Source organism: Rissa tridactyla, chromosome 3, assembly GCF_028500815.1.
Source record: "Rissa tridactyla isolate bRisTri1 chromosome 3, bRisTri1.patW.cur.20221130, whole genome shotgun sequence".
NCBI classification, from domain to species: domain Eukaryota; kingdom Metazoa; phylum Chordata; class Aves; order Charadriiformes; family Laridae; genus Rissa; species Rissa tridactyla.
In genome coordinates this window covers 91,878,586-91,906,559 of record NC_071468.1, presented here as the reverse complement: position 1 = coordinate 91,906,559, position 27,974 = coordinate 91,878,586, and the positions used below count along the sequence as shown (strand labels likewise).

The 27,974-nt window shown below is 38.7% G+C and overlaps 1 protein-coding gene across 1 annotated transcript in view; it reads right to left on the bottom strand.

The window, feature by feature from the left end:
* Window positions 1-800: 800 nt before the first annotated feature.
* Window positions 801-27,974, bottom strand: part of IMPG1 (interphotoreceptor matrix proteoglycan 1) — a 60,188-nt gene continuing 33,014 nt past the window's right edge. Inside the window, exons 11-18 of the mRNA XM_054196312.1 lie at window positions 26,974-27,050; window positions 25,937-26,474; window positions 8,550-9,121; window positions 7,546-7,765; window positions 3,506-3,716; window positions 1,463-1,639; window positions 1,176-1,357; window positions 801-832 (exon numbers count right to left, since the gene is read on the bottom strand). Coding sequence (XP_054052287.1) covers window positions 801-832; window positions 1,176-1,357; window positions 1,463-1,639; window positions 3,506-3,716; window positions 7,546-7,765; window positions 8,550-9,121; window positions 25,937-26,474; window positions 26,974-27,050 — 2,009 coding nt within the window. The remainder of the gene's footprint in view (window positions 833-1,175; window positions 1,358-1,462; window positions 1,640-3,505; window positions 3,717-7,545; window positions 7,766-8,549; window positions 9,122-25,936; window positions 26,475-26,973; window positions 27,051-27,974) is intronic.

Sequence of the window (27,974 nt, the reverse complement as noted above, 5' to 3'; positions counted from 1 at the left end):
AAATCTTTCTCTGTAGTATCATTATTTGTTCCTTTATTTACCTAACAATGTACCGGCTCAATGCCAGAGGTTGGTGTAGCGCGGTATCCTGCCTGCCACAGGGCCAGGGCAGCCCGCTACTGGTGTTCCCCTCAAGAATAATGGATACGAATGTTCTTAATTGGGCTGTGAGTCAGGAAAATGAAAATGGCAAAGTAAAAGCTTTTTGTTTACTTTTCGAGAGAACATACTCGGATACATCAGCATTAAGAGACCGTTTGGCAATTTTAGAGAATTTTTAAACTTGGCATTTCTCCTTTGTTTTTCTTCCCCCCCGTCCCCCCCACCCCCCACCGAGATACAAGAGGTGTCCTATACTTGGGATAATGTTTGAGATATGAGCAGTATTCTGCTCAAAGTTGAATTCCTGCTCACTCAAACGCTAGGTAGCTTAAACAGGCACAAGTTATTTTTAAACTATCTGTTACTCCTATTAAAACTTCCCCTTTGGTTTGCATTTTGTGTTGCTTTTTCATTTTAGATATTCCTTCTTCATGTGTTTCAGCGACTCCTTCATTAGCAAATGAGTACACAGGATGGAACTTGCTTGCATAAAAGCACTTAAGAAGGGATTGTTGTTGTCATATCAAGCATCCAAAGAAAAAACGAGGTTTTCTTTGTATGGAATTAGTACAAAGAGGCTTCCTGGAAATATTGTCAAACAGGAAACTCAACGGATTTTTAAAGCTCTTGAAAATAGTCACAAACCTTGGCTTTGTCTGGCTGATGCTGGAAATGAAGAATTTTGGAGACTTAACTTGTCAGTCCTGGCTTCGTAAACTGGTCTGGTGACCTACAACAGTTTAAAAATAAAAAGGAAAAAAAAAAAAAGAAACCAAAACACTAGATTAATTATTCCACTAAATGACAAAGAGCACTCGGATAGGATGGACCGCCAAAGCCATGCAAGAGAGCTGTAAGAAAAGCAGTTCTACAATCCTGTTATTGCTGCCCTACACAGCAGCAATAGATGTGGAAAGCAAATAAACGAATTAGTCTTTTTAGTTCTGGAATTGCTAAGCAGGAGATTAGAATCAAATTCGATTGAGTTGTAGAGTTAATACATGCAGGTGGACCTGTTATTTGAGGTGGGGCCGTTTGTTGGGGGGTCAGAAAAGTATTTCTGTGCATTTTACCTCCACGCTGAATTGTGTTTTCAAGTTCATGTAACGCTTCGTGATCAATGATCTCTGAGAAAGCGACACAAGCACTTACACTACAGGCCGTATGGCAACAGCTAGTTATGGGCTCATCGTGTTCAAAAGCAGGATTAATCCTTACAGCATTTTCTGAACTGCAGCTGTCGGGAGTAGGGCTTCTACAATGCAGAATGTTTTTGTTTAGGTAAGACTTTTTTAAATTGCAAAAGAAAAAAAAAAGGAATATTTTGAAGTGTGAAGGAAAAAGATCGTGAGCAGCTTACTGCAAATTAGAGTTTCTTTTGCTTTTTCTTCTTAACTTAATAATTAAAACGATGAAAAGAAAAACAAGGCTTAGCAAGCCAAGAATGAGAGGTTTAAAAATGAAGGGTTGTTTTGGTTCTGGAGCAAATTTTGCACAGCGCTGTCCTTGGTAAAGCTCGTGTCTACGTACAGGGCATCTAGAACAGGGAGAGGGAGAGAAAAACACACACAGCTTGAAGGCAGAAAATACCACGTACCTCAAATGAAAATCTGCAATTAAATATGAACAGAGTATTCCCAATACAATTAAATTGTTTTGGGTCTGTATGAAATGATGTGGTTGATAACAGAGAAAAGAGTCGCGAGCGTGCGTGTTAGACAAAAAGACACTCAGACATTCTTTGCCAACCTACACGTTTTAAGGCAATCACGCATTTGAAACACCTCTGACACGTTTCTAGCCCTACAGGTGAAGATGAAATAACATTTGTGGTTTAGAATCTTAGAAGTTCAGGTGTGTTTTGAGAGTAATGTCTAAACACATCTTTGAAGATTACATGGTGTTTTTTGGTGATCTTAATCTGAGTTAGCGAGGTCTGAAATAAGAGTTCTACTACAAATAAATAGCTCCCTTTGAAGCAAGGGAGAAGATTCTCATATCTTATATGAGAACACAGGGGCTCCAGTTAGTGGAAAAACTAGTGCGTTTCTGAGTAAGTTCACAAGCGAAATAAGTGCCTAACTAAAGTAAATAAGAGGTCATCGTTTTCTCTCTACAGACCGTACCAGTGTGCGCATGGTGTCAGCCTGACACTGGCAGTAAGTTTGTTTGTAACTTGCTTTAATACACCAAAAGTTTCATTTATCATTTTTATTACTTTTATCATTTCAAGGATAGTTTGCTTATTACTTTACATTAGGTCAGGGCTTTTCTGAAATGGAAAGGTGTTATTTTCCTTAGAGCGTTGGCTGCTACTACCCTTTACTACTTGAGTAAAGTTTTGAGGAGGAGCTCTTTATGTTGCAGGCTGATTTCTAGTATAAAATAGTGCAGCTGCACTACTGTGACTCCACAAGTCAGGAATTTAGCGGTAACTGTAGGGAATTCAATATAATCTTCTATTATCATTTCTGTGATGCCTGCTGCAGAAAATGAATTATGTTGGTTATGTTGTTCCAGTGAAATTATCATATGAACAATTCACTCAGTAGTCTTATTTTTTGATGTTAATCCTAAATACACTAAAAGATATATCATTAACCTCGTAAAGTCAATATTAAGAGAAAATAAACAAATGCAAGAATTGTATCTTGCCTTTTGCTTAGACACACGGCTGTCAACTACCGTGTGCCAGTCTGGTGTATAGAGTTTCACATAACACTCTGGATAATCTAGTCTTACAATGAGACGAAACCTGATACTTTTAAAAGAGAATTAATATGATTAGGTACCGGGGTAGTTCTCAATATTGGCTTAACGTCATTTCATGTAAAAATCCTTATGGAATGTGTTTGCAGTTACGGGGATCTGCTAATCTTCCAAGTCTTTCCCAGAAAGCCCTGGAAGCAGCCTCAGGCTTCATGTGCTTTATTGGAATCAGAATAGTGTTCATAGGTGTGTTTATAAGAATATAGATTTCCTTGTTAATACAACTTAGAAAAAATAATATCTTAAAATACCACTACATAATCAATAGCAGAACCGTGAATGAGTTCATTTTTTCCAAGATGTATTTGGAAATCGGAAAAGAATGTGTGGTTTTGTACTTGTCATCTCTGCCAATGGTGCCGAATTTGTAATAAAATGCTAAAGCATCTCTAAAAAAAATAACTAGATCATGACACTCCCTGTGTAGCAACAGGCAGAAATGGATTTATCCATAGTGAGACTATTTATACTGAAGAAGGGTATTGCAATGTCGGTTAAAGTGTTTGAATATCGAGCTCTTGCCTCATTAACGTTGTTTATGCTGTTGAAAAGTATATGCTCAGCCCTGCTTGTTCATGCAACAGACATGTCAGGGGTCCGTTAATGGAATTAATGCCAAGCACCGTTTATTTACCTGCAGACAGCTCCTCTTCCTGGAACTAACTCACATTTCCCACCATTGATGCACAGATTGGGTTCCAACTCACACAGGCTCCGACAGGGTAATCCGTCTTGGCTTGTGTAACCAGGTTTACAAAGGCAGTCAGCCTCTTTTGTCCACTCGTTCATTATGCATTCGGAAAACTCGTCACACGCCATGAATTTGCATGGGTCTGCCTGATCAGCTGTAAAGGATGGGTAAATCATTAATTGATGCATTACCCGAAGGTAACTTGGCGGCCTTTGTGGCAGCTAGAGAAAACAATTCATATTTACTGGCCTGTACATGTTAACAGGAGGAGACAGTCTAGCATGAAAGGACACACATCCTTCTTTCCATAGAGGACAGAGCGTGCAAGCTTATATTTACTTGTACGTTTATTTACCCCATCACTGCGATGCCACTTTCGTCTCACTGAGAAGGATTTTCACATTTGCATATTGCTGTCCTTTTTTTACTGTAAATACCAGTTTTATACTCATGGATACCATGCGACAGCCTTGCATATGTGTAAGAAATAGTTTCGACTATAATCATCTTAAACACATAATTTAGGACAAGTGAAGGGGAGGGAATTAGGTTATTGAATAACTATATACTATGTTATAGTATATAGTTATAGTATATGTGTACTATATACACAATACTATGAGGACAGCAACTAGAAATACTGGCACTGGCTAGGGACAATACACGCTTGCAGAGCTTTTTTGGAAGTGATGTGTTACCATTGGGAAAACTTGATTTTTTATTTTTCTTTTTTTTAAATATTGGTAAGGGGTGCATCTGTGAGATTAAGGGAAAATGAGTCTGCTGATGTTCATATGAAGGCCCAAATCAGAGACAGCTTAAAGCCCTAACTTCAGCCGTCACACAAGTCTACGTCTCCTTTCCTATTCTCTGCTTCTAACTAGAAATGGAAAAAAAAAGCCCCAGGAGGAGTCATTTTCACTCAGTGCTCAGCCCAGCCGTGTGCTAATGGGGTGATAAGGGGAGGGCTGCATCCACCAATCTTGTCTCATGGAGGCAGTTTCCTGTGTACTATGGGGTAAAAGCCCTCAGAGAGAAGGCAGCAGATGAGAAGTAGACCAGGGGATACAAATTCTCTTCTTGCCAGCAAGCTGTTTCAATAAGATGGGTGAATCCAGAAAGGCAAAAAAAAAAAAGAAGTGGTGTCCAAAGGCAAGAAAGGAGAGCACAGAGAAGGACGTGGGAGAAAGGAGAGCACAGAGAAGGACGTGGGAGCAGATACACAGGTATGAGCTGGGCTACGCAGGACAGCGGGTCCTGAGCGACGGGACCCTGTTCAAAGGAAGTTTTGACATGTAGTCTTAGCTGTAGAAAGGAACTTGGGTTTGGGTCTGGTCTATAGGCACCAAAATCACCTAATACATTAGTGCGTAAGAAAATCGGCCCTTTTTTGTTATGTGGGCTTAACATTTCTTAAGAAAAAACAATCTATAGTTTAAAAAGAAGATTCATATTGGATATCGCAGCTAGTACCTATTAGGTACTATCTGGCATGAGAATTATCTTCTGGAGCTATTTCATGGCCCTAGATGCTTCGTAATACTAATTTCAATGAAAAATGAGCATCCCATTCTTTATAGTAGTACTGGAAAACTCAGACACACACCAGGATATGCTTAACTGGTAGAAATTAATCCATCAGAGCTGTTCGCTTTTAACCCCCCTGTAATTCTATGGCTAGTTCCTGGGTTTTTTGGATTTAAGACTAGTGAGTTTTAGCATGCTCTATTTCCCTTTGCTATACGTAATGTACATTTTAATTTGGGATCGGCTTTGCTCCTGGGCTGTGAATGTATGTACATGCAAACCCTAATGACTGGGCATCAAAGTAATACAATAAATTACAAAGTAATTTAATTGTCAGGCAAACCCTTGTTTATATGTAAAAAAAGAAAAGAAAATATTCCAAGTCCATTGCTCTGGTCAATGACACTACTGAGTAGGAATGACCAAGTAGTAGGAATGACAAAAACCACTGGCAAATCAAAAGGGGGTATTAGTTCTTACAGATTCTTCTCTTATTCCACACAGGATTGCACTCCAAGCAAAAGCAGAACACTTCTGAAGGAAAAACTGTTAATAAAAGAGTTTTTATGATTGAGTAATTGATTAAACCAGTAACAGCTGCATAACTGCATGTCTCCTGTAAGTCTCTCCCCAGTTTTGACGGTCACACTTTACCTTTATGGTACTGGAAATACAGGTTGATAGCGCTGGTCAGGGGACACAGGCTCTGCTTAAGCGTTACCCAGGGCTGTGTGCTACAGCCCTGCAGTTTTCAGCAGCTGAAAGGTCTCGCTGTGTTTCTGTTTGACAAGTAGAGTTCGGCACGAGCATTTCGCTGGCTTAGGGGGTCATTTTTTTTTTTTTTGTGATGATGTTTCATTTTCCTTAACAAAGTGTTGGGCTACGTACCTGCCGTACTTTGTCACCTTTTCTCTTTTCACTTTGTTTAGATTACTGAAAAAAAAGTGCATGCGGGTATTTTTAAAAGCCCGCTATGTTATTCTTTAGGGTATCATTTAGAACCAATGCAGTCAGCCCGTTGCAGATGCTCAGTCTTGATATGTATTTTGGACCGTTGGTTCCTATCAGTTTCAATTTGGTGTAAGATTACTACCACTAGATGGCTCTTACTTTCACAATAAATAGGAATTTGCTTAAATTACCTTAATTTACTAAACAGGTTTAGTTTTTTGTTTGTTGGTTGTTTTTTTTTCAGAAGTGAAAAGACAGGAGGGCTTTGAAACACCTGTATGGGAATATACTGGCTTTCTAAACGTAATTTCTTCTATTTTGACATTTTACTACTGCTCATAAGCCTTGAAAGAACAGCGCTCTCAGCAAACTCATTGTGATATCATTTTCTTGAATTAATATTGAAATACCACATTAGTAAAGCAGCGAATATGCAGGAAGATGAAAGATTTTTAAATTTTTCTGTGTTTGCATTTTAGCAACTTTCTCATTTTAATTTTTATTTAATGAAAATTTACTACAAGAGCAGAAAACATGATAGCCCAAAGTTCACTCTTTCTAGTGAACTCATTTAATACTTTATTCAGCAAAACATCAGTTTATCATGGCAGTATTTGAACGTTTGACTACTGTGATTTTTGTTAAGTTTCTTTACCACACGCTACCTATGCTCTTAGTGGCCTCAAGGAGATACATAAAATGAAAACAGATTAGAAACTGCCTGAATGAATTGTAAACGGATTTTTCTTCTGGAATTGTCAGAGATCTGTACATAAAAAGACAGCTCAACCAAAACTGCTTAAGGCATCTGCATGCTAAGGCGTTGGTATCTTTCTTCTCCATGCCAGTGGACCTTCCAGCCTTCCAGTAGTGTCCAGATATGCTGTTACTGACTTTCTACTGTTTAACAAAGACTGCAGGCTGACAGATGTATTTGAAATCTATTGCATCAGGAGGGATGCTGGAATTACAAATCTATGGAGTACTACACATAGTAACGCTCTGGTCAGTGAGTATCTGTAGAATCCAATTATTCCTATAAGTTAATCTCCTTGTGCCTTGAAGCCCTTTAAAAATAGATTTATGGATGCCCAAAACTATGGTTTGCTTACAACATTGCAAAAATAATCAGAAATTATGTTTATATACTCAGGTGCAAAGTTTGTATAAGTCATTCCTGTAAACTGCCCATGAGCATTCTTTGTACCTGTTTTCTCCCAGCCCTTATTCTAGAGAGCTCTCAGTTTCCTATAGTTTGCTCTGGAAAGCAGTTGGTGCACATGCACAGACCAACACCTCCACCCACCGTTTCATTATTGTATGAAAATACCTCTGCAGAAAGTTGAATTTGCAATATCTAGGTTTTTCTTATTACTCCTGATCACTGGGAGACTATTGCTAATATTGTTATTTCCAAAACTGTAATCCTTCTGAAGCTGTAACAATCTGGAAAAGATTATCTGCTGTCTTTTGGGTTTCTGCATACGTTATTAAGGCAATCTTACCTGGCTCGATATCCAGGGAATAGCTGTCAATCTCCAAATTGAGGCGCTGGGCTGCAGCATCACAGAAATCTTCCAAAACGCAGTGTACTGCTTCTGTGATATTGTATGGCACTGTCCTGGCAAATTTCATTTTGCTATTCACAATCACACTTCCATTCCTGAAGTTAAGTATTTCCAGGTGCTTAAAACCTGTAAGGTTGGACTGAAGGTATGGAAGTAGCTGCAAAAAAGAATGTTGCCTTTATTTTAATTTACTGTCAATGTCTACCTGCTATTAATTTCTCTTACAGTCACTTTTCATTATCAAGTACACGCATCGCACACTTATTTCTCTGAATTTAATACGACTGTTAAACTCCACCACCAAAGTCACTTTTCTGTTTAGCACTATCTTCTTCTGGACTTTTGCATCTTTCTCAATAATGTATTGAGATGGATGGGCAGCAATTTTCCCTGTAATGAAATGCACAGCAGTTGGGGAGTTTATTCATCTGGAAGAAAAAAAATCACCTCACTCAAAAGCCGACTTTAATTATTTTCAAACATTCAATCCAGGCAGGTTAGGGCATAGCATAATAGGCATGTTACTGAGCTGACCTGCTGCCCTATTGTACCCATAGAGAAAATCCATATCTAATCACATTCCCTCTGCTAAGCTATGATATATTTTAAAAGGCCTATTTTTAAATCCAGCGTGTAGACACAAGCCTTAGATATAATCAGCACTGCTATACTGTTGACGTGAATCTAAGAAAAAGCCAAATAAATTACATGCCAGGCATATATCTGGAGCCTCTTGAACAAGTAAAAACTTTCATCACTGACTTCATAAAATCTTTCTTCATGCCCTGACAGCATTCCAGGCTTGTGGATCCTCTAAAAATACAGCTTATCAGACTGAATTGTGGCAGGGTCTGACATTGTTAAAATACTGTGCTCTTCAGTGTAGTTCTTTAAACTGTGCCTGACTATTGCGTATGTTGTTCAAGTTGATTTTCACCCACCAATTGCATGAACTGTTGTTCTAGCGCTTTGTATTCTGTCGAACTCCTATTGAAGAGGTCATCAGAAAAGTGCATGTTGGTTACCCTCAGGCTGAAGAAAACCACTAGCTCTTTGCCTTTGGCTGCGGTTGTCATGGAGCTGGTAGTTACATACTTAAGTGTAGGAGCTGGGGTGGCTTCTGCAGGCCCAGTTGTCAGCACTGAGATATAACCACTGCCATGCTCCATTTCATCCAGAGCTGCTGTGCTCATCACACCGGCATGATCTAACTCGGCAGCAATATCCTGGACTCCTGCCCCGGTGCCATCAGGGGGAATGCTCTCAGATGCGGGCACCAAGGCATCTGATGCCTCAAGGGACTGTTCGATGACCTGAGTGTAGCTGTAGGATGGGCTGGTTGCCGCAGGCAGTGGTGCTGTTTGGTGTGATGGTAGCACATCTGTAATAACATCTTCAGGCTGCGTGGTAGAGAGACCACTTGAACCAATAAAGAAAGGCAACGTTTCGTAAGTGCTGGCTGTAATCAAAATGTCATTGCCTGATGATTCTGTTTCATCCATGATCTTAATTGCTGCAGAAAAATAGGGGAACAACAAATAACTATTTTGAATACAAGCATAACAAACATCAAGCATGGAAACAACATGTATATTGTATTTCCACTGAAGCATTTTTAAAAATAAGCTTTAACACTGTCTAAACGTGAAAATGTTGTTTCCATCAGCAAGGAAGGACTACTGGAATAAAACACCTCATTCACATGTTTGAGTGACGAGTTTTCCGTGGGTGCTGTGTTTAAGTAATAGTTACACTTGCTAAATATTTCCTGAGCCATTCCAAAGCGCATACTTGTTTTGAAGGTACATAATCACACTGTCAGTTTGTACTGACTGAAAGAGTAGATTGTAGTTTTGAGCTGTCTGCTTGGATCAGTTGTATGCCAGAGTCATTCTGTTCTCTTCTGCGAGAGGTTAAAGCTATTATTTGCCAGTAATCACAAAACATGGTTAAGAAAAACAGTACAGCCTCTTCAGGTGCAAACTGTGTTGATTTACCTAAAAGGCAACAGCACCGGTGAAAACAAATTCAAATCTCAGGAAATCATCTGCTGCACCTGAAGCAGCCTTTTCATCCAGATGATGTACTTCTATGAGGTCCCCATGGGGGCTTGGCGTGGATCTAGGACATGTGATAGCTGTACCTGAAATCCAAATCTAAAGTGTGGTAAACGAGACTCTCTGAATTTGGCTTGCAGCTACCTGGCCGCAATGACTTCACAGAAAATGATGGCCTCCAAGCAACAGACATCTACCCAAGCTGACAACTGTGTCTATTTCCAGCGATATACTTATGTGGGCTCTTCACATGGGACTTTTAGCAGCCCTCTGCAGACAAAATCACTTATCAGCTGATAGGAAAGAAGTTTTTCTCCAGCCGATGAACTCTTCCATTCCCTACATGCTAATTTCCTCCCAGAGGCCAATGAAAGTACTAAGGGAATGCAAACTTTTGCATTGAGAATAACCTTGACTGAAGGAGGTGACAAGTATCCTGTCCATGCCATAGGAATTGCCTGTGGATGTTCTTTGTGTCCCTTTCCATTTCCTTGCTTCTAAACAAATGAGGCCCAACCTTCTGCTTGTTATATTGCTGGTTTTAGGAACAAATGTACATTTTCAACAAAGAAAAGCTTAATACGAGATAGCTGTCTGTTTTCTCGACACTGTTAATTTAACAGAATGTACTAGCTCTTGGCTTCCTCCCTGCAGGTACAATGCCTTGGTCTAATGTGTATTATTTTCGATAAAGCCATATATATAGCCCTATTCTGCCAAGTCGACCATATTTCTCAAAACAGCAAAGCATTGCTCTAAGGCACTGTATGCGTTTTTACTAGAATTAGATGCTTGAAAAGAATATTCTCCCATCTGGTTACCACTTTGCATAAACTTATGTTAAGAGCTGCTACATATTTTTTTTTCCTCCTTTAGCATTTGTTTTGTTATGTATGTTGTAGTATATATGCGGTGATTCAGTGACAATAGTGTAAAGAGAAAAATAAAACACATGCTAATAAAATAAATTAATAATACAAAAATAAAAAATAGTACAATGTAAAATTATGTCTACAATTTATATATAAAACCAATAAATAGTATCAGTAGTAGAAAAATAAGTAAAACACATAACAGACTGACCAGTGGTTAAACTATCGGAGTGGGTTGTGAGAGAGCTAGATTTGCTTTTTGGTTCTGCTTCAAACTCCTCAGGAGTCTTAAGAATATGCCTTTGCGTGGTATTGATCTCACTTCTAGGAGGCATTTAAAAGTGAGATGCATCATCTAAGCCAGTCGTCTTTGCTCCATTTTTAGTCAATAGAGAGACATTTATCTCACTTGAAGAAAACCATCCAAACATATGCTGGATCTCTTGAAGTGCCTGTATCTTTTTGTTGACTTCACAACATACACAACAAATTTATGTAAGATGCCTGATTTTCCCCTTACACAACTTCTGTTATCTAAATCAATCTCTTCAGCTCCTCGTAGCATTATTGAGGTTCACTGATTTCTCTGAGGTTCTCAAGCACTAGACTGATAAGGACTATTAAAGTTTTTGAAAAAGGGAAAAACTTTCTGTTGTGCTGTAGTTTGACGTTACCAGCAGGGCAGTGTGGTTTTGGTTCTGGTCAAGGGTCAGCGAGTTTTACTCTGGAATACCAGTAACGTGGTTGTTACTGGGGTCTTCCTCCTCCCACTCTCAGTTCTAAGGTTTTCCATTTGTTACAAGTGTTTCACAAACCTTGGCTAAGGGAAGAACTAGATTTTTTTTTTTTTTTGTCTGTTCTGCAGGGAAGCAAACTTCTAGGAACAATCTCCAAAAATAACCTGGATACTCTAAAGCAGAACTCCTCAGATAAAGCAGCCTGGAAGGATCGTTATTGCATTTGCCTATGTTTATGCAGTCACTACATCAGTAACTAGTACAAATGTTATTCTGTTACAAATAAACCCTTCTGAAAGCACAAGGTATTTTAAGACTGTTTTTGACAGGTATTGAGTAACAGATGCTCGCATTGTGTTTCAGCAAGGTGCTGAGGAATATCAGGCGCATTCTTGCTGGAGCAGGGTTTATCACAGCAGCAGTGCGTGTTCTCACAGCTACACGTGAAAAAGCATTCTAGAAACAAGGAGATGTGAAATACTCCAATGGGGTAATTGGGGAAAGGCCACTTTCCATATTTGCTGCTTTCTGGATGCACAAAATATTGCAAGTTTGTAAGGCAACTGCCTTGCAAGATGCTCTCCCACTTTTTAAGACCAGGTTATGAGCTACGTTACGTGTTCTTGCCGGATTCTTGCAGCTCAAAGTAGAGCAGTCATCAGAGACAGTTCCCAAACTGTCCTGGATGGCTGCTGACGATGGACAAGCATTTTGTTATACTTTGGGACACTGGAACAAATCAGTAGGAGCTGGATGCTGCCAAGGTTTTCCAGATACCTGGAGAAGCAACAGCACAGCAGTGGCATGCTACAGGGGGTGCTTATTTTGACCCTAACACTAGCTGGTTGATGGTAAGTTGTTGAAGATCGGTCATCTCTGTCAATATTTAGTATCCCTTTCCTATATTGGACAAGTCAATTTTGTTGCTTCATCTGCATGCATGAAAATATCTACTCCAAGTGCCTCATTTTAACTGGCAGAATATTAGGAAACCAGAATGATTTAGGTGATAAAAATTCCCCCTTGATAAGAGACTATATTTGGTTTGATAGTTAGGGTTGAGTTCTAACCCTGTTTCTATCAGCAGTGAACTCACTGAAATCAACGGAACTGTGGTAGCATAAAACCTGAGCAAGTCACATCAGGATATTTGGATTTGCCCTGAGGATCAGGAGTGCCCTTAGGGGAAAAGCTTCCTGCCAGATTATAAAAGAGTTCCTCACCTTTCACATGATGAGCTCCTCCCACCTCCCTCCCACAGGCCCAGTGGTTGTTCAGGACCAACGTGTGCAAAATAACCAGCGAGCTTAGGGTACTGGTGATTCTGGAAAAGACTGACATACACTGCTAATATGAAGCACCTGTGTTGGATGGGATGCAGAAAATAAACCAAGCACTGCATTCTCCTTTACAGCAAGGCCAGACTGTGGCGATCTGGAAGCACAACAGGACCATGGAGTGGGTGCAACAAATTTCCATTTAAAGTAGCACCTTTGTGCAGTCTGCTTTTGTTCGCTGTGATATGTAATTTGCGCTGCTGACAGTATAATACGAGGGCTGCGTCCTAGTCCCTCCAGTCCTAGAGAGCAGCCAAAAGAGAATAGAGAAGTGCTGTAAGAAACCCGGGGTTTTGCATGCTGCATGTAACACCAAATGCTACACCAGAGCATGATGATCTAATACTTCATTGAGAACCTGAGATGCTTCTCTCTTGCTGTGTCCTCATGTTTCTTGTGTAATCAAGGCTACGGACAGATTAGAAAAACAAAGCCTAGTGATGTTCTGTGTTTACAAAGCTCTTGCTGTTACTTGTTACACTGATCAGGAGTGAGAGTCACTTATTAGTTAAGGGAACTCAGAACAGATTGCTTAGCATTAGCGCTTGAGGCATTAATGCAGGATGATCTACTGATGGGATGAACCTGCAGCCCCACAGAGCAACCTTCTCCCAGCATGACAACATACACTCATGCATACGATCATGATGGTATTTCTTAGGCAGATTATATTTTAGAAAGAGGTAACTACAGGAGAAAGAAGTACTGAAATGGCTTTGAAATTGCAGCAAGTTTGAAGCAGAATAACCATATATATAGTACACATTTGGCACATAGCTGTGTATATGTGTGTATGTATATAAATATACATAGACTATATATAAATATAGTCTATACATAGACTATAAAGGTCTTCTGGCATCCTCTTATTGCAAGCAAAGTAACTTAAAAGGCCTTGAGGGCATACCAAGATGATCTCTGTGCACATATCACCTGTTTTCATAAGCTGCCAATTCTTGTCAGTCACTGTCTTTCCAGCTGAGATAGACAGTGACCGCCCACTGAGGTGGTGTTAGTCCCTTGCAATGTGAAAGGAGAGGGGCTCACCCGAAAGGCTGCTGAGGGCTTACTGAAGCACAGCACCAGTCCCGAACCTGGGGGTTACCGACCCCTTCTGTTGGTGAGACACTGGAACAGGTTGCCCAGAGAGGTGGTAGATGCCCCATCCCTGGAAACATTCAGGCTCAGGTTGGATGAGGCTCTGAGCAACCTGATCTAGTTGAAGATGTCCCTGCTCATTGCAGGGGGAGTTGGACTAGATGACCTTTAAAGATCCCTTCCAACAGAAACTATTCTGTGATTCTGTATGTGCGTATATATATATATATAAAACTTTGAAATGGAACATGAAATACGCTTAAACTGCTTCATCATAAAGCAATTATTTGTAAAAATTCACCTAGTTTGCCTTGTAGATGAAATTTTTACGGCAGAAGGCTAGCGAAAACACAGGCAATTATTTTATGAAACCTCTAAAAGTACTAATACTGACATTATTAATCTCAGAATATTTAATTTCTGCATACAGTTTGGTCTACAACGCTATCATTCAGGTGTTGGGAACCCACAGAGAGCACAAATAAGGTGCTGAACTCAAATATACCCCCAGAGTAACCATATTGAAGGTTAAACAACGGCATGGAATGAGAAACTACTGTCAGCAATAAAAAAACCTCAACTGTAACTCTCAGCCACCACTTACCCTCCCAGAAAGATGTTCACTGAACTCTCCAGATGTTTTTTTGTATTACTATGACACGGCAGGACAATATTGTACTGAGGAGAGTTTTATATCTAAAATTAAATGGCGGTTGGCAAAGATGTGTAAACACTAAATTAAGAGGCAATTTCCTGGGTGCATTGCTATATTAAATCTTTGTAAAAAGAGTGCTGGATGCAGGCATTTCTTTCCAACTGAGGGAGCAAAATACATAGGTTTGATTTATCAGGAAAAATCAACTGCCATTTCCACAACTTTATTTTAGGTGTTTAATTAGTTGGTCCTCTCATATTTTTTTAAGTGAGGAAAACCCTCGTAATTGACCATGAATAAGGAATTATTGTTTGGGAAAGGTCAAATTGCCATGAGACATTTTTCTAGTGGATTTGCATTAATAAGCAGACCCAGAAGGTTATACATTAAGTGGTCCTGGCATTTCATTTCATTCATGACCTTAACAAGCACTGACATTTCCTATTGGAGACAGACAAATTTTCCATGTCCGCTGGCAGATATTGTTCTGTATAAGAAAGTTACAATATTTCAGTGTATATGTATATAGTTGTATACATGCTGGCTGAAGAAAACAACTAAAGAAGGAAAAAGTGCAATTAAGAGACTGGTCCTTAATGCAGGGTAAGAATCTCCTTATGGGCAGCTCTGCTGATATAAATACCAAATGGACCGGCACAGCAAGTAGCTGCATTCAAATTTACGTGTTTTGTTGGTGCCTAAAATGCCACGAAATCCCTGGATGCAGGACTGTGTGTACAAATAGATAAAGTGCCGACTTGTGTTTGAGGTCCTTCATTTTTAACTAGGGCACAAGTAAGATGAGGATTAAGAGAATTAAGAGAAGAGGATCATTAACCTAACCTGTCACAACAAATGTCTTGCAGCACGTAATTACTGATTAAGTTTGTCTTTTTAACTGCAAGGCCAAGCCAGAAGAGCCAGAATAATCTATGGCTGCTATTTTGTCTGTCTATATGAACTCTCCAGAAGCCAGGTGCAGTGTCCGGTCAAACCAACAGAACTCCTTCTCCACTGACTCCAGTGAACCTCAGTTCACTGGGAGTGAAACCCTTCTCTTCTCCATCTCCAGTCCTAAAAATTCTTCTATCATCTCTTGACCTTTTTTTCCTTAGCGTCCTCGCAGAAACTTTTTCAGTAGTCTAATTTTTCACAAAACAGCCTGATAGCTGCTGCTCTAGCTTCACTACAATGTAGTGCTCTGTGTAACTTATATAAGAAGCCTTCAGTTTATTCTGAAAATTTTCATACCTTGCGGCTGTGCTTTGTCATCGTGTTCTCACCACCAAAGATGCAAATAAATTTAATTCTGCCATGAGGTCACAAGAGGAGTATTTCCTATCCTAATAAAATACTATTTGGCAATGATAATCTTCTCCCATTATTCTCAGAAAAATTCTCTTCTACCTGACACTCTGAAAACTAAGAGGATAACATAAAATTTGCAAAATCAAGACCTGAAAACTAAAACACTGCAGAATTCAGGGTGTTGAGCAACTACAGTTTACTAATCTTGTCTATGTTCATTAGGAAAGAATCTTCCAAGAGTGCTCCTTTAGTTGGGCTATACACAGTGACATCAAGGCCCACTTTCTATTTGGTGACAACCTGGACAACTCTGTTTTATTGACTTTCATGCTTAGTTGAGAAATTTGACTGGGGCAACAGACAGCGTGTTTGATTTGGGACATTTGCTCCCAGAGTTATGACATGACCCTCATCTCACTTTGGGATCTTTACCATAATTCCTTTTTTTGGAGGTCAGTAGTATTATATAGTTCTGCAATGAATGAAGAGGTAAAAAGCAAAGAATTCTTCACTTGTTCCTCAAAGATGCATAAAGATTTAGAGTAAATCTTTTAGAACCAAGCCAAGCCCTGACTACTTTTACTCCCCTGCAACTTTTTCCTCGGAGCAGCTAATTCTGCCTGAGAGAAGCAGAATGATGTAGATCGCAACAGTCTGACTAGCCATAAACTTCTCACTGATGTAAATTAGCTGATCTTAGTCAACTCACACAAAGGTTCCAGTACGGAGAAAGAATTCCCTTTATGGAATGTCTTTGGGTTAATATTTTTGTTGATCCATCTCCCCTAGCTTTCATGGAAGTCAGTCAGTAGCAAAAGGGAGTCACATCTGCCCTTAGCAATCTCATATTTTGTCACTGTACCTGTAAGAGCCCTCTGAAATATCGGTTTCTTGTGCGATTACAAATTCATTTTTTCTTTGATTTTCATTCTCACATGTGTTGTCCAATGCAAGGCTGAAAAACAGTAATTCAGTTTGCCATTTTCTGTTTTTGTAGGGAATTTCTTTACTTCAATTAGCTACCTGCAAATGGTTTTCTCATTAAAGCTTTTTGCATGTTTTTTGAAAAAGCCTGTTTCTTTAAAGCCTTCAAATAATGCAATAAACACATTTAATATTTTAATTTTTTTTAAAACTTTTTCAGTTTCAAAGTAGCCATTTAAGTATAACAGGTGCCAATACAGTAGATTTACAATACTTGGGCAAGATTACTTTATAGACCTGTGTCAAATTCATATACTGAGAGACTTGACTGTTAAATTTTAACAACTGTCTTTGGCATTCTTATGTTTTGTCATTTCTAAAGGATTAAGCATTTCAGAAACACAGAAGTACTTTGAACAGTAAAGGCATAGCTGGTGTTTAAAGCATCCCTAAAGCTCTGAGTAGCAATGTTTGACCTCATTTTGCAATGAAACTATGCAATGGAAGTATCTGTGGAAAAGAGACTGGCGAGCAGCCAGTGATAATCTGTTAAACCTGGCCCTGAACCATCATCCCACTACAATTGCTCCGCTGACTTCAAGAGCTGCTGTACCTGGTTATGGTGACTGTTCTGTCCCTCCAAGTTAAGACTTGGAAAAGATGCAAACACATCCATTTTCCTCAGCTCTCTTCTGACTACAGCAGAAGAAAAGTCAGTATTCCCATATTCGTTGCTTTGGACAGTTAACAGTATTCACACTCGTAATTAAGGGATTATAAAGTTGCATGTTAAGGCAGTATTTCTGAGTTTTATAAAAATACCAAACAGACAAGTGTATAATTAGATACCTTGTATGGACAGTAGGTCAGTGGTAGTTTACTTCCATAAAATGACAAGTCACTTTTACCATTTACAGAACCTTTACCTCATCTGCTACTGAGATTGCCAGATAAAATGACATTCTAGTACTCAAGCACTTTAAAAGTCAGTTTTCTGATTAAAGTCCTCACTAAAGAAGTGATTCAACTGAGATTAGAAGACTCTTGAGAAGTAGGGGAATTAGTAAATACATTTACTAATGAAACAATGAAAACATTAAAAATGCCAGAGGCTGCTGTGACTGTTATTCATTGTAAGCTATTTTGTATTGAAGTTCTGCACTATTTCCTACCATAGTAAAATTGTATTAAAACATATATCAAACAAGTAAGACACCATACTAAACAAAGAAGTCTGGACTTGATTGGTATTCACATCAATGAATTAAATAGAGAAGCAAAACTGAGAAGCAGAGAATTTGCAAATATGAATACACTTCTACAAAGGAATGGACTCAAAGCTGAGTAAGAAACATCTTGCTTAAAACCATAGCTTCAGGAGGAGTCTTATTCCCTTATGCCCATTGGTGACTGGTCTATAATTAAATTTAAAAAATTTATTTAATGAGTGTAAAATAGCAATGAGTGTAAAATGTGTGAAAATAACCTAAAGCTTTACAAACACCTGGAAACACAAAGAAGCATTCATCTAAATGTTGCCAATACTCCCGCATGCCACTGTAACGATTTTGGAGCTCCCCAAATGAAGAACCTGGAATACTATTTCTGATTTATTTTACTTTAGAATGATTAGACACAAAATCTGCCAGGTTACAATATCTGTCCTTCAGAATTGAAAGTACCCTCCAAATCCCTGCTCACATTCTCTATTTTCCTCAACTGTGTGATGGGAAAAAGAAGAGCAAATTTTTGTAGGTGATGTGACCATCAGACATTTTTGTGGTATTGAAGTTTATTAGTTTGCAAAATGGTTAAAACAAAATAGAAGTCACATGTTATAAATTCAAGTAATGTGTTGGCCCAAGGACCTAAAAACAGAAAAGACAAACATGAAATTAGAAAGTTAAAACCCATGACTCTTAAAATCTTTTTATCACATGAGCACTTTAAAACTTGCTGAGAAAAATTAAACCACTGAACACACATTATACAATATAGTCACTTATATGTGAAACCCATGGGATTAATGGAATGAAAGTCACAGAACGAGGAGTATTTTATTCTTCTAAACTGATGTGCCTTCGATGTAGGTAATCTGATTTTCCTCATAGTTTTTAAATGGAACAAGTGACTGTGAGAGAGATGGAAGGACATATTTAACCAGGAAGATCCTACTGGTTTTACACTATGTTCCATTGCAAGAATACATTTCAATTTTAGTGATATTGATAATGACTTTGGCCCAGATGCCTTAGTGCTGACTTGGCTTGTTAAATCCATCCATCATGGTTGGATTCTGAATCTGAGCAGCTCCTAATAGTCAGAGCACTGTTGTTCGGGAGCAGGCAGTTTAAATGGTAAAACCAGCAATAACTACACAGTACAGTAAAATAGATCCAAACAGCCTTTAGCTGTAAGTCTACTATGAAATTCCCCAAGAGACCTTCATATAAAACTGGGGTGCAGAGGTCTTAAGACATATGCTACTTTCTCAAAAAATGACATTTAAATAAATAGTTGGGATTGTTGTCACGTAAAACGTTTGGATTAAGGTAAATGGACTGCATTTAACTTTTCTTAACTGTTGTTGGGTAGCAGTGATAATATGAAGATGAAACATTATTTGTTACTGTAACAAAAAAAGGCACTGATCATAGAACTTAGAGATATAATGGCAAACTGAAACAAGGAAAAAATTAGTTAGCTGTCTGTTAACTACCCTACTCCCTCCACATGAAAGAAATACTAGGTGTAACTAACACCAACCTTACAATAATTTAAAGAGAAATTGTCAATAAAAGAGGAGAAAACTGGATTGTAATAGACGTGCCTGGATAAAGAGAAACTTTTTCATTAGCCTAGGAAGAATTATTTTTTTTGGTAACTGAACCCAATGCTGAGTGTATTGTCTTCTGCCCTGCCGTGTAGCACCAGCAAAGTTGTCTGTCCTTATGCTTTCAGGCACACATTCTCCTCAAGCCACACTACTTTTATCTTTATTGGAGCTTTGCAGTATCATGTAGGCATATTCTGACATTCTTCAAGAATTGTTCAGCATAATTTTGACTTATATTGTTTCACTTTAGAGTGGCAGCTAATGCCCAATTCTGAAATGAGGGATATTTAATCAGGATGAGAATGGAACTTATCTTAATGATCTAAGACAAGTTTAGCCAGGTCTTCAGCCACAGCTCTAGGCTATGTATAAATTTAGGGGAAAGGACTGAAATGTATTATTGCTGCAGTATTTTTCCAGCCTCATTCCTCCTCATCTCTAGAAAAATAAATCAAAACAATGGCAACTTTTATTGAAAAGTATTGCTTAGGAATTGAAATCTTCAGGTATGAAGATGTCATTCACGAGTAATCGAATCATAGAATCATAGAATGGTTTGGGTTGGAAGGGACTTGAAAGATCATCTAGTTCCTGCCATATGCAGGGACACCTTCCACTTGTTTTCTCAGTCAACCGCTGGCAGGTTTTGCTGTGCCAATAAAACCCTCCTCCCACTCTTCTTGAAAGCTCATAATTCCAAATTACATGGCAATAAAGATGTTTATTAAAGGAATATTTGGCCATGTATAAAATTTGACTGTAAACTCGATTATGTGTTATTGGCACCACTATTCTACAAGTATTATATCCTACAGTACTTTAATTAAAAAAAAATCCACCAACTGGGGAAGAATGAAAAAGAAACCTAAACATGTAAATGCAATAAAATGAACAAGAAACTAATTCATTTGCATCCAGCATAATGATCTCACTGACGTACATAATGCTCTTACCATTCTACAGAATGAAAGTGAAACTTCTGCCTCCTTCTAACTTACACCTGGCTGTTGTTGCTTGAAATTGTGTTTAGTCCTTTCCTCTGTATACTTTTCCATAAGCTTGCATTGAGAAAGCAATGTTAAGAACATATTGGAAAAAATGCTGTTATTTTCTAACAAGAAGCCAGAACTTTTTTTTTCTTTTTTTTTTTAAATTGCAATGTGCAAATATATGAGATCTATCATGGTAGGAGTTTTGCACATTCTAAATTTTCACAAACACAAAAGCCTTTAAATTTAGTATAAATATTTTTGCAAATTTGCCTTTTAAGATTTTCATGTCTTTTTGCCTGTTAGTTTTAAATTATGTGGCATCTTTTAAATTGAAGAACATACAGCTCAAAATAATATCAGCTTCAGTGCCATCTGTGTGAGGCATCTCAGATATGTCTGAGAGAATCAAAGTTGGAAGGCCAAGCCCTCTCAGTAGCTACTACACAGACGCATAAAACTCCATCCAGAGATGTGATTCAGAGCACACAAGTTACAACTTGCCTATAATTATCTAGTGGCATGAGTTATCCCCTAACAAGGAATTCATTATTAAAAATGCCAGGCTGACCAAAAATGGACCTTCTTATGCTGATACTGAATCCTCTGAAGAGAGGACTGTAGTAATTTTAGAAAATCAAAATTTTAGTACCATTTGATCATAACAGGTTATTTCTCAAAGCTAACAAGACCAAGGATTTTCAGTGAGTGAAGGGAATGCATTATTTAGGGCATGTTAGTCTCAGCAGTGCCACTTTACCTGATATTTGCTCCAGCTGGACTATATGAAATGTAAACTTCATTAGCTTCATTAATTTCTAACCTGGCAAAGGGTAACTTTGCACCCTTAACCTAAAAATCTGTATTATTTGTTTCAAAATATTTTTCTTATTTAACTACTGCATTGGTCATAAGTTTTCAAGTAATTTTATTCAAGACATTAATATGTAGTTTTTCAGCTTCAAATCTTGCCTCTGCACACAAGCAGAAAGGTGATCATGGATTGGTTTTAACACAAGATGTGGCCTGAGACTGGAATGTAAGAAAGCCTGTATTATGTATGTTATGTCTCACTTGTAGTGGAGGGTTACCTGCAACCAAGGAAAAGTTTAAGTTTTGAGTAGTGGGCTGATTTTAAGTCAGCAGTATTATGGTGAATTTGGAGGGAGAGACATGATTAGCTTGGAGTGAAATAGCATTGAACATGGAAGGGAATAATAGCCAGGGGAATGCTAATGATAGGAGAAGTGATAGCATTTGGAAAACAGGTACTGAAGGTTAGTTAGCTTTGAGAGCCTAAAAAGGAGCATGTGAGGTACATGAGACTTAGCTGCAGGAGCAATGGAGTTTACTAGTAACAGTGATGACCTTGTGAGAGAGAAACCTCAAGTGTTTGTGCAGAATATGAGCATCTGGTCCAGGCGTGCACCTGTGGCAACAACAGGAGAGCAATGTGTGCCTGTGTCTGGGGAAGAGACTTAAAAGTATGAGTGAAGTGGCAGAGCACTGAGGTATATCTTCCTGCTACCTACATAGGTGGAGAATAAGGTGTTGAATTTTTTTCATTATACATGTAGCTCAAAAGATTTGCCTCTGGATAAGCAAATTTTTTTAGCAGAAATAGAAATTGTTTTCTGTACTTCACACAGTAATTTCAATGAGTCATTGGAATTACCAATTGCATACAAAGTAAAGTTTCACTTGTTTTGGTTAATGTGCATTTATATTGAGCATTTGGGGGGGCATGAATAAGAAATCATATTTGAAGGAAGCAAAGCTTAACCTCAAAGTAAAACTGAACTGAAGTGATTGGATAGCTTAAACAAGTGATGTTTTAGATCAGGCAAATAGTACTCTGTTTCTCTCATACCTTTTTGCTTGGATTAGTCATTTCATTTTAGCATTTTTAAGTATGTTTTGAAGATGTGATGCAGGTTTTGTTCTATTCAAATTGTACCTGCTGTCCCCAGCACAGAGCTAGCTGAGCAGCAGACGGTCATTAAATTTTGGCCATGTGCTAATCACATACTGTAATATCTTTAGGACTCTTTAGGATACGTGTAGTACTCCGAGTACGCAATTCTACCTTTATCTCAACAGTGAACATAATATGAACTTTTTCTTAAATCTGACATATCCTAATATGGGCCTGCTGAAACTTTTACATTCAGCTTCATCTTCAATTCACAGATAATTTTTAGGCTAATCAGTACTCTACATAATGCCTGAGAACATGACATAGCTAGACCTACCTGTTCACTTGTCCAAGCATCAGACTGAAGTAGCACCTCCATGAAAAGTGTTCTTTGCACATCTGAAGCGGCAAGCGACAAATGAAATGGCACAGAGAAGAGCTGATGGGGGAGAATGTTGAGAAAAGCATGTCAGTTTCTGTTCAAAGAAACATAAGAAAAACAGAATAACGTGCAAGGAAACAGAGGAGTTCTTACCCTGTATTACCATCGATGTGAAAATACTGGTGAGCATTCCTGGCACAAAGAATGGGTGAAATCCAATCCTGGGAACATCCAGAGTGGTTCTTGAAAGAAGTATTGGAGTTTTCTTTTCCATGACCATGCTGTTCATGCCAAATAGAAAGCTATGCTAAGCACCGACGGTGCTTAGGCAGCTCGGGATGAAGCAGAGGCAGAAAGAATCTCCAAACATCCAGAAAACTGAGTTTTTCTAGAGATTGCTTAGCAACAGCACTGAGTGAGGAGCGCACAATCAAATTAACTGTTGGGCAGGAGGGAGATATCAAAGGGGACCGCTCACAACAAGGCTGTGTGAACATGAGAGCAATTATGGAAATTAAGGAGGTTCTTATCAGTTACACATATAGAGATATGACCACCATCTACTCCTCATCAGTGTTTTTTCTCACAGAAAAAACCTCTGTGATACACCCTGCAGAGTCGTCTTCTCTCAAAATCCTTCTTGAGAGCTTGAGGATGATCCAGGTTGGTGAGACTGAGTTGTAGTACAACAGAATAGATGAAGTATTTTACTGCTAGTTTTATTTTGTCCTATGCTTCTGGAATAACTTCTCCAGAAATATTGCTACCTCCATGTTGGTCAGGATTTTGGCATAACCATTTACCTGGATTGTTTAGTTTGTTAGTAGCTACAATTAAACCAAATACAAATCAAAACTCTTTTCATGGTTTATGAAGTAAAACTATATCATTATTGTTGTTACAGACTTCATGAACTCTTGCACCTGTTTATACATTTGCTTGCATTTGTTTTACTGCTGAAATTTTCTTGGTTTTTGAAATACCAATCTGTTTAATGTGTTACACAAGTGGCTTCCTTTCTGAATGGTCATACTGTTTAAGACAGAGTCACAGCAAGACTGCCAAGAGAAGGAGAAGTAATTTAACCATGCAGAAGAGATATTGATGAGTTGAATCCAGAGGGGAAAATATATGAAGAAGAAAGAGGACGCTAGAGAACACTGAACAGGTATCATCTCAGACAGTAGAAAAAAAGCAGTTTTTTTGCACTAGTTGTAAATGTTCTTATAAGAAGTGATTTTCTAACCTCTAAATCACTGCTAATTGTAAAGTATTTGCCTTTCTCTCACTTCAGAACTCTGTGTATAAAGGCAAGACTATAGAACAGAAAGTTCGTATTCGGTACATAAACTACCATGTGGAAAACCATGACCACGGAATATGCTACGCTCTTCCCTGTCCGGACCTGACTAGTGTAGGATCCCAAGTGGCAGCTTTTACATTCTTTGTTCTTTAAAATGCTGATCTTGTTATTTACTGGATCCAGAAAGAACAGTACTCTGGACAGTACACTACATGGGCGTTCCCCCATCTCACATTTCTGCTGTGTGGGCCCATCGTGAAGGATGTTATCACCATGTAGTGGGGTATTTCCAATCAGCTATGCAAACATTGCCTGTTTGCCTTACAGGATGTGGCCAGGCAGCAGGGATGAAGGTGCCTTCTTGCTGTTCCTGGGCATGGCAGATCAGGTGCAACATCCTGAAAGGGCGAGGCAAGTTCATTATGCTCACTCCAAGAGGCTTCTGGAATGCAGGGTGGGACATGAAAGGCCAAGGACTGAGCAACAAGGGAGCTGGTGGAACAGGGACAGAGCAGAGCCGAGCCTCCTATAGGAGCAGAGGACTTCCCTGAAGCAGGGAGCAAACTCACAAGCTTTGAGGATGACATTCTTGGTGATCCAGAAGCACTGACTGTAGTTGTGCAAATTAATGTGGCAATTTTACCACTGAATTTGGTTTTTGTTTTTCATCTTTGTAGATTTTTTAGTATTGCTTAGAGACTATGGTGGACTTCAGAGAATCCTGCTGATTCCTATGAAGTTCTTACCTGCCCTCCGCTTTTCTGTTGAGAGGGTCAGTCAAAAATCTGAGACAAAAACACGTCTGAATATTCATCATGTGTTTGTAGCAATCGCTTGCATGTCAGACAGCTAGCACAGGCTTCCTTGAAGTGTAAGTAAAATTAAAGTATACTGACCTAACACTGAGTTGGTGAGGCCAGGCCGGGGAGCTGGAGAGGCAGCAGACAAGAGCTGGGACAGATGTAGGGCAACGTCAGGAACCACGGTCTCGCTGCTTTGCCAGTGGAGGCTGCTGCTCCATACAACTCAGTTACCCCCGCACCACAGTTCTCCACAGTGTCTAGCATGGCTTTCCAAGCTGCTGCTGGTGGTGATGCCTTACTCAGCCTTACTCACATTTTGCTGTTTAGGGGAAAGCCTAATTTGCTTGTGACCTAAAGATGACGCTAGTATCTTTGAACTTTTTTCATCTGCAGGGGCAACGCTTTTCTGATAACTGTGGGAAACATGTCTATCATGTATTTTTAATTTTAAAGGCTAAATTATGCAGACTTTTCTCCACCAGATGTATGCATATACTTATTTGATTTATTATGTGTTTTTTCTCATATCTGTGGGTGCCTCTAAAAAACCTTACTGTATGGTTAAAACTGAATAAACAAACACTGAACACAGAAATTTTAAAAAGTTCTTACATTCATCAGAGCTGTAGATATGTAAAGTTTTCTGACTCGTGGAACTCTTTGCTTGGAATAAATTGTTTCATGACTCTCCTGCTGCTATCATCCACATCTGTCTGTAGAACCCAAAGTAATTTACATTCAATGTTTTAAATACCATAATTGTTTGTGTTAGCCTAGGATTTCCTTTTCCCCCCCCCCCCCCCCCCGACATGTCTTTTTGTTCTGCCTTTTTGAATATTTACCATTAAACCCTGTAGAAAGTGTGCCTTATCTTTAGGCATTTGTTGTTGGGTTGGGTCTTGCTTATTATTTTGCTTTGAAAACCTTGAAGTTAGGTACATTAGGATTTTCCTGCAGTGGGCATCAGAAATGTAATTTTTTCAGCTTTGATGGTCCAGAAAAATTTCTGTCACAACTGAAACGAATGCTTACGGTACTTATACATAACTGTATGTGTAATAACAACTGGATCTCTCCAACTCTTTCTTATGGAAAAATCTTTTGTGTCTTACCTTGTCCAGACAGACTATCTTGGTCAGCTTCCTTGAAAGGTGGTTCTGTCATATCAGTCAGTTCTTTCTTCTCCTCAGCTTCACGATTCTCATCTCCGGCTTGCAGGAGATTAGGTGGGGTAAAGCTACCTGTGGTATAAACTGCCAGTATGGTAGCCTGCTCTGTTGGAAACTCATAGCCATCGGTGATTAAGTCATTGCTATCAGAATCATCTGCTGGAGGAGGCAAATAGGAATCCTCTGGTTTTGGAGGACTGCTAGTGCTACCCAGAGCACTGAAAGGCACTGTGGAACTTTGGTGATCAGTAGTGGTATCTTCTGTGTTTGGAGGAGATTTGTCCTGAAATGGTCCTCTGGAGGGTTTGGTAGGGAACATAGGTTCAGATGTAATAAAATTATTAAAGTCTTCAGGAGCACTGATCTCTCCACTTAGCACGGGGATTCCAGTTGTAAATTCATTGACCAAGAGATCTCCTGTTTGGCCCACTGTTGCTGGGCTGGGGTAACCTAGTGGGAGTTCCAGACTCATGGAGTCCTCCTGAAAAAGTTTTTTAAAAGCAGCTTTCATTATTATATTTAACTTTCATTACTAAAAAGGCCAATAATCTTTGGCCACAGGATCTTGCAAACAGCTAACTCAGCATGAAGTCATGGGATGCATAAAATGTTTGGCATGTGCATGTGATCCTAATCACACTGCCCGTAATTTCAAAAATGGTCAAAGAAAGAGACTTTCACTATCCCTGTCAATTGCTCTCCTTCTGTCATTAAGATGTACTACTGAACCGGTGAAACATTGTTTACTTTGTAATTAACACTGCAAAGGGTAAACAGGCACTAACATTCGCCTGTAACAACTCTAAACAGTATCTCTGTTGCAGTATAACACCACAACATTCATCCTTACAGCATTTACAAACGGTAGAGATGTATTTTAGCATAAGAGCCTTTTTGTGTATATTTATGAACATCTTAACACTGTTTAATTTCATTTCTCAAGGGGAAATAAATAAATATAACAACCAGTCTTAACTCACCAGATCAGGGCCTGCCAGAGGTATAGTGACGATGCCCTGGATATCATTATCAAAATCAGTAGGTGGTATAATAGATTCTGAAAAAAAAAAAGGAAAAAATAGAAAGAGAGCACAATACTTCAGCAGTGGCACATGAAAACTGATCAAAACACAACAACTCAGTAAAAAAGAGTATTAAAACTATTCTCCATCAAAAACTATTTTAAAAAAATACACATTAAGAAGAAAGAGGCATAAATTTCCATTTAAACTGGCAATTCTGAGGAAAAAAGGAATTTCATATGCATTATTCTTTGTTCTCTTTGTTTAGTATAAATGGGATAGGTCTGCAGAGAGCTGAACCATGGATGAATGCTTAAAATCAGCTGAAGTATGAACTGCTCGGTTAAATCTGCATGGGCTATGGTGAGTCATTATATTGTGTTGCTCATTAAGCCTAAATTCTTTTCAGTTTCACCCAGAGTCCACACCATTGTTACTCTCAGTGTTTTGGCTTTAGTGCCCAGTTGCTCCCTTCACCCCCTCAGAGGAACTCTTTAAACATACTTTTTCTAAAATAATAATAACCAGTTTTTCTAAAACTGGTTATTAAAAACAACTAGTGGGAAAAAGTTGATTAAAATAGTTATTATTAAAGTTTTCTATAACCATGAATTTTTTTCTTTGGACTTTTAATCTACATTTTATTCTTACAGAAAGTATTAGTTAGTCTTAATTTTTTTTTTTCCGGCAAAAATGCTGCTATTTGTAAATGAAACACCACAGCTAAAATTTGTTGTGTGTTTTTAAGATTGTTTTGGTAAATATATTTATGAAAAAATATTTTAAATTATTTTCCGTATTTTTAACCCACCTCCCCAAAACTAGGGCTGCGCTAGCTTTGAAAAAATCATTGATGGACTTGAAGGGGACATTTATTAGCTGGATTACTGAACAGGATGCAGCCTTTCAACCTTCTGCTGGGGGTCTTCACACCTGACTTGTCATCTACATTGCCTTTG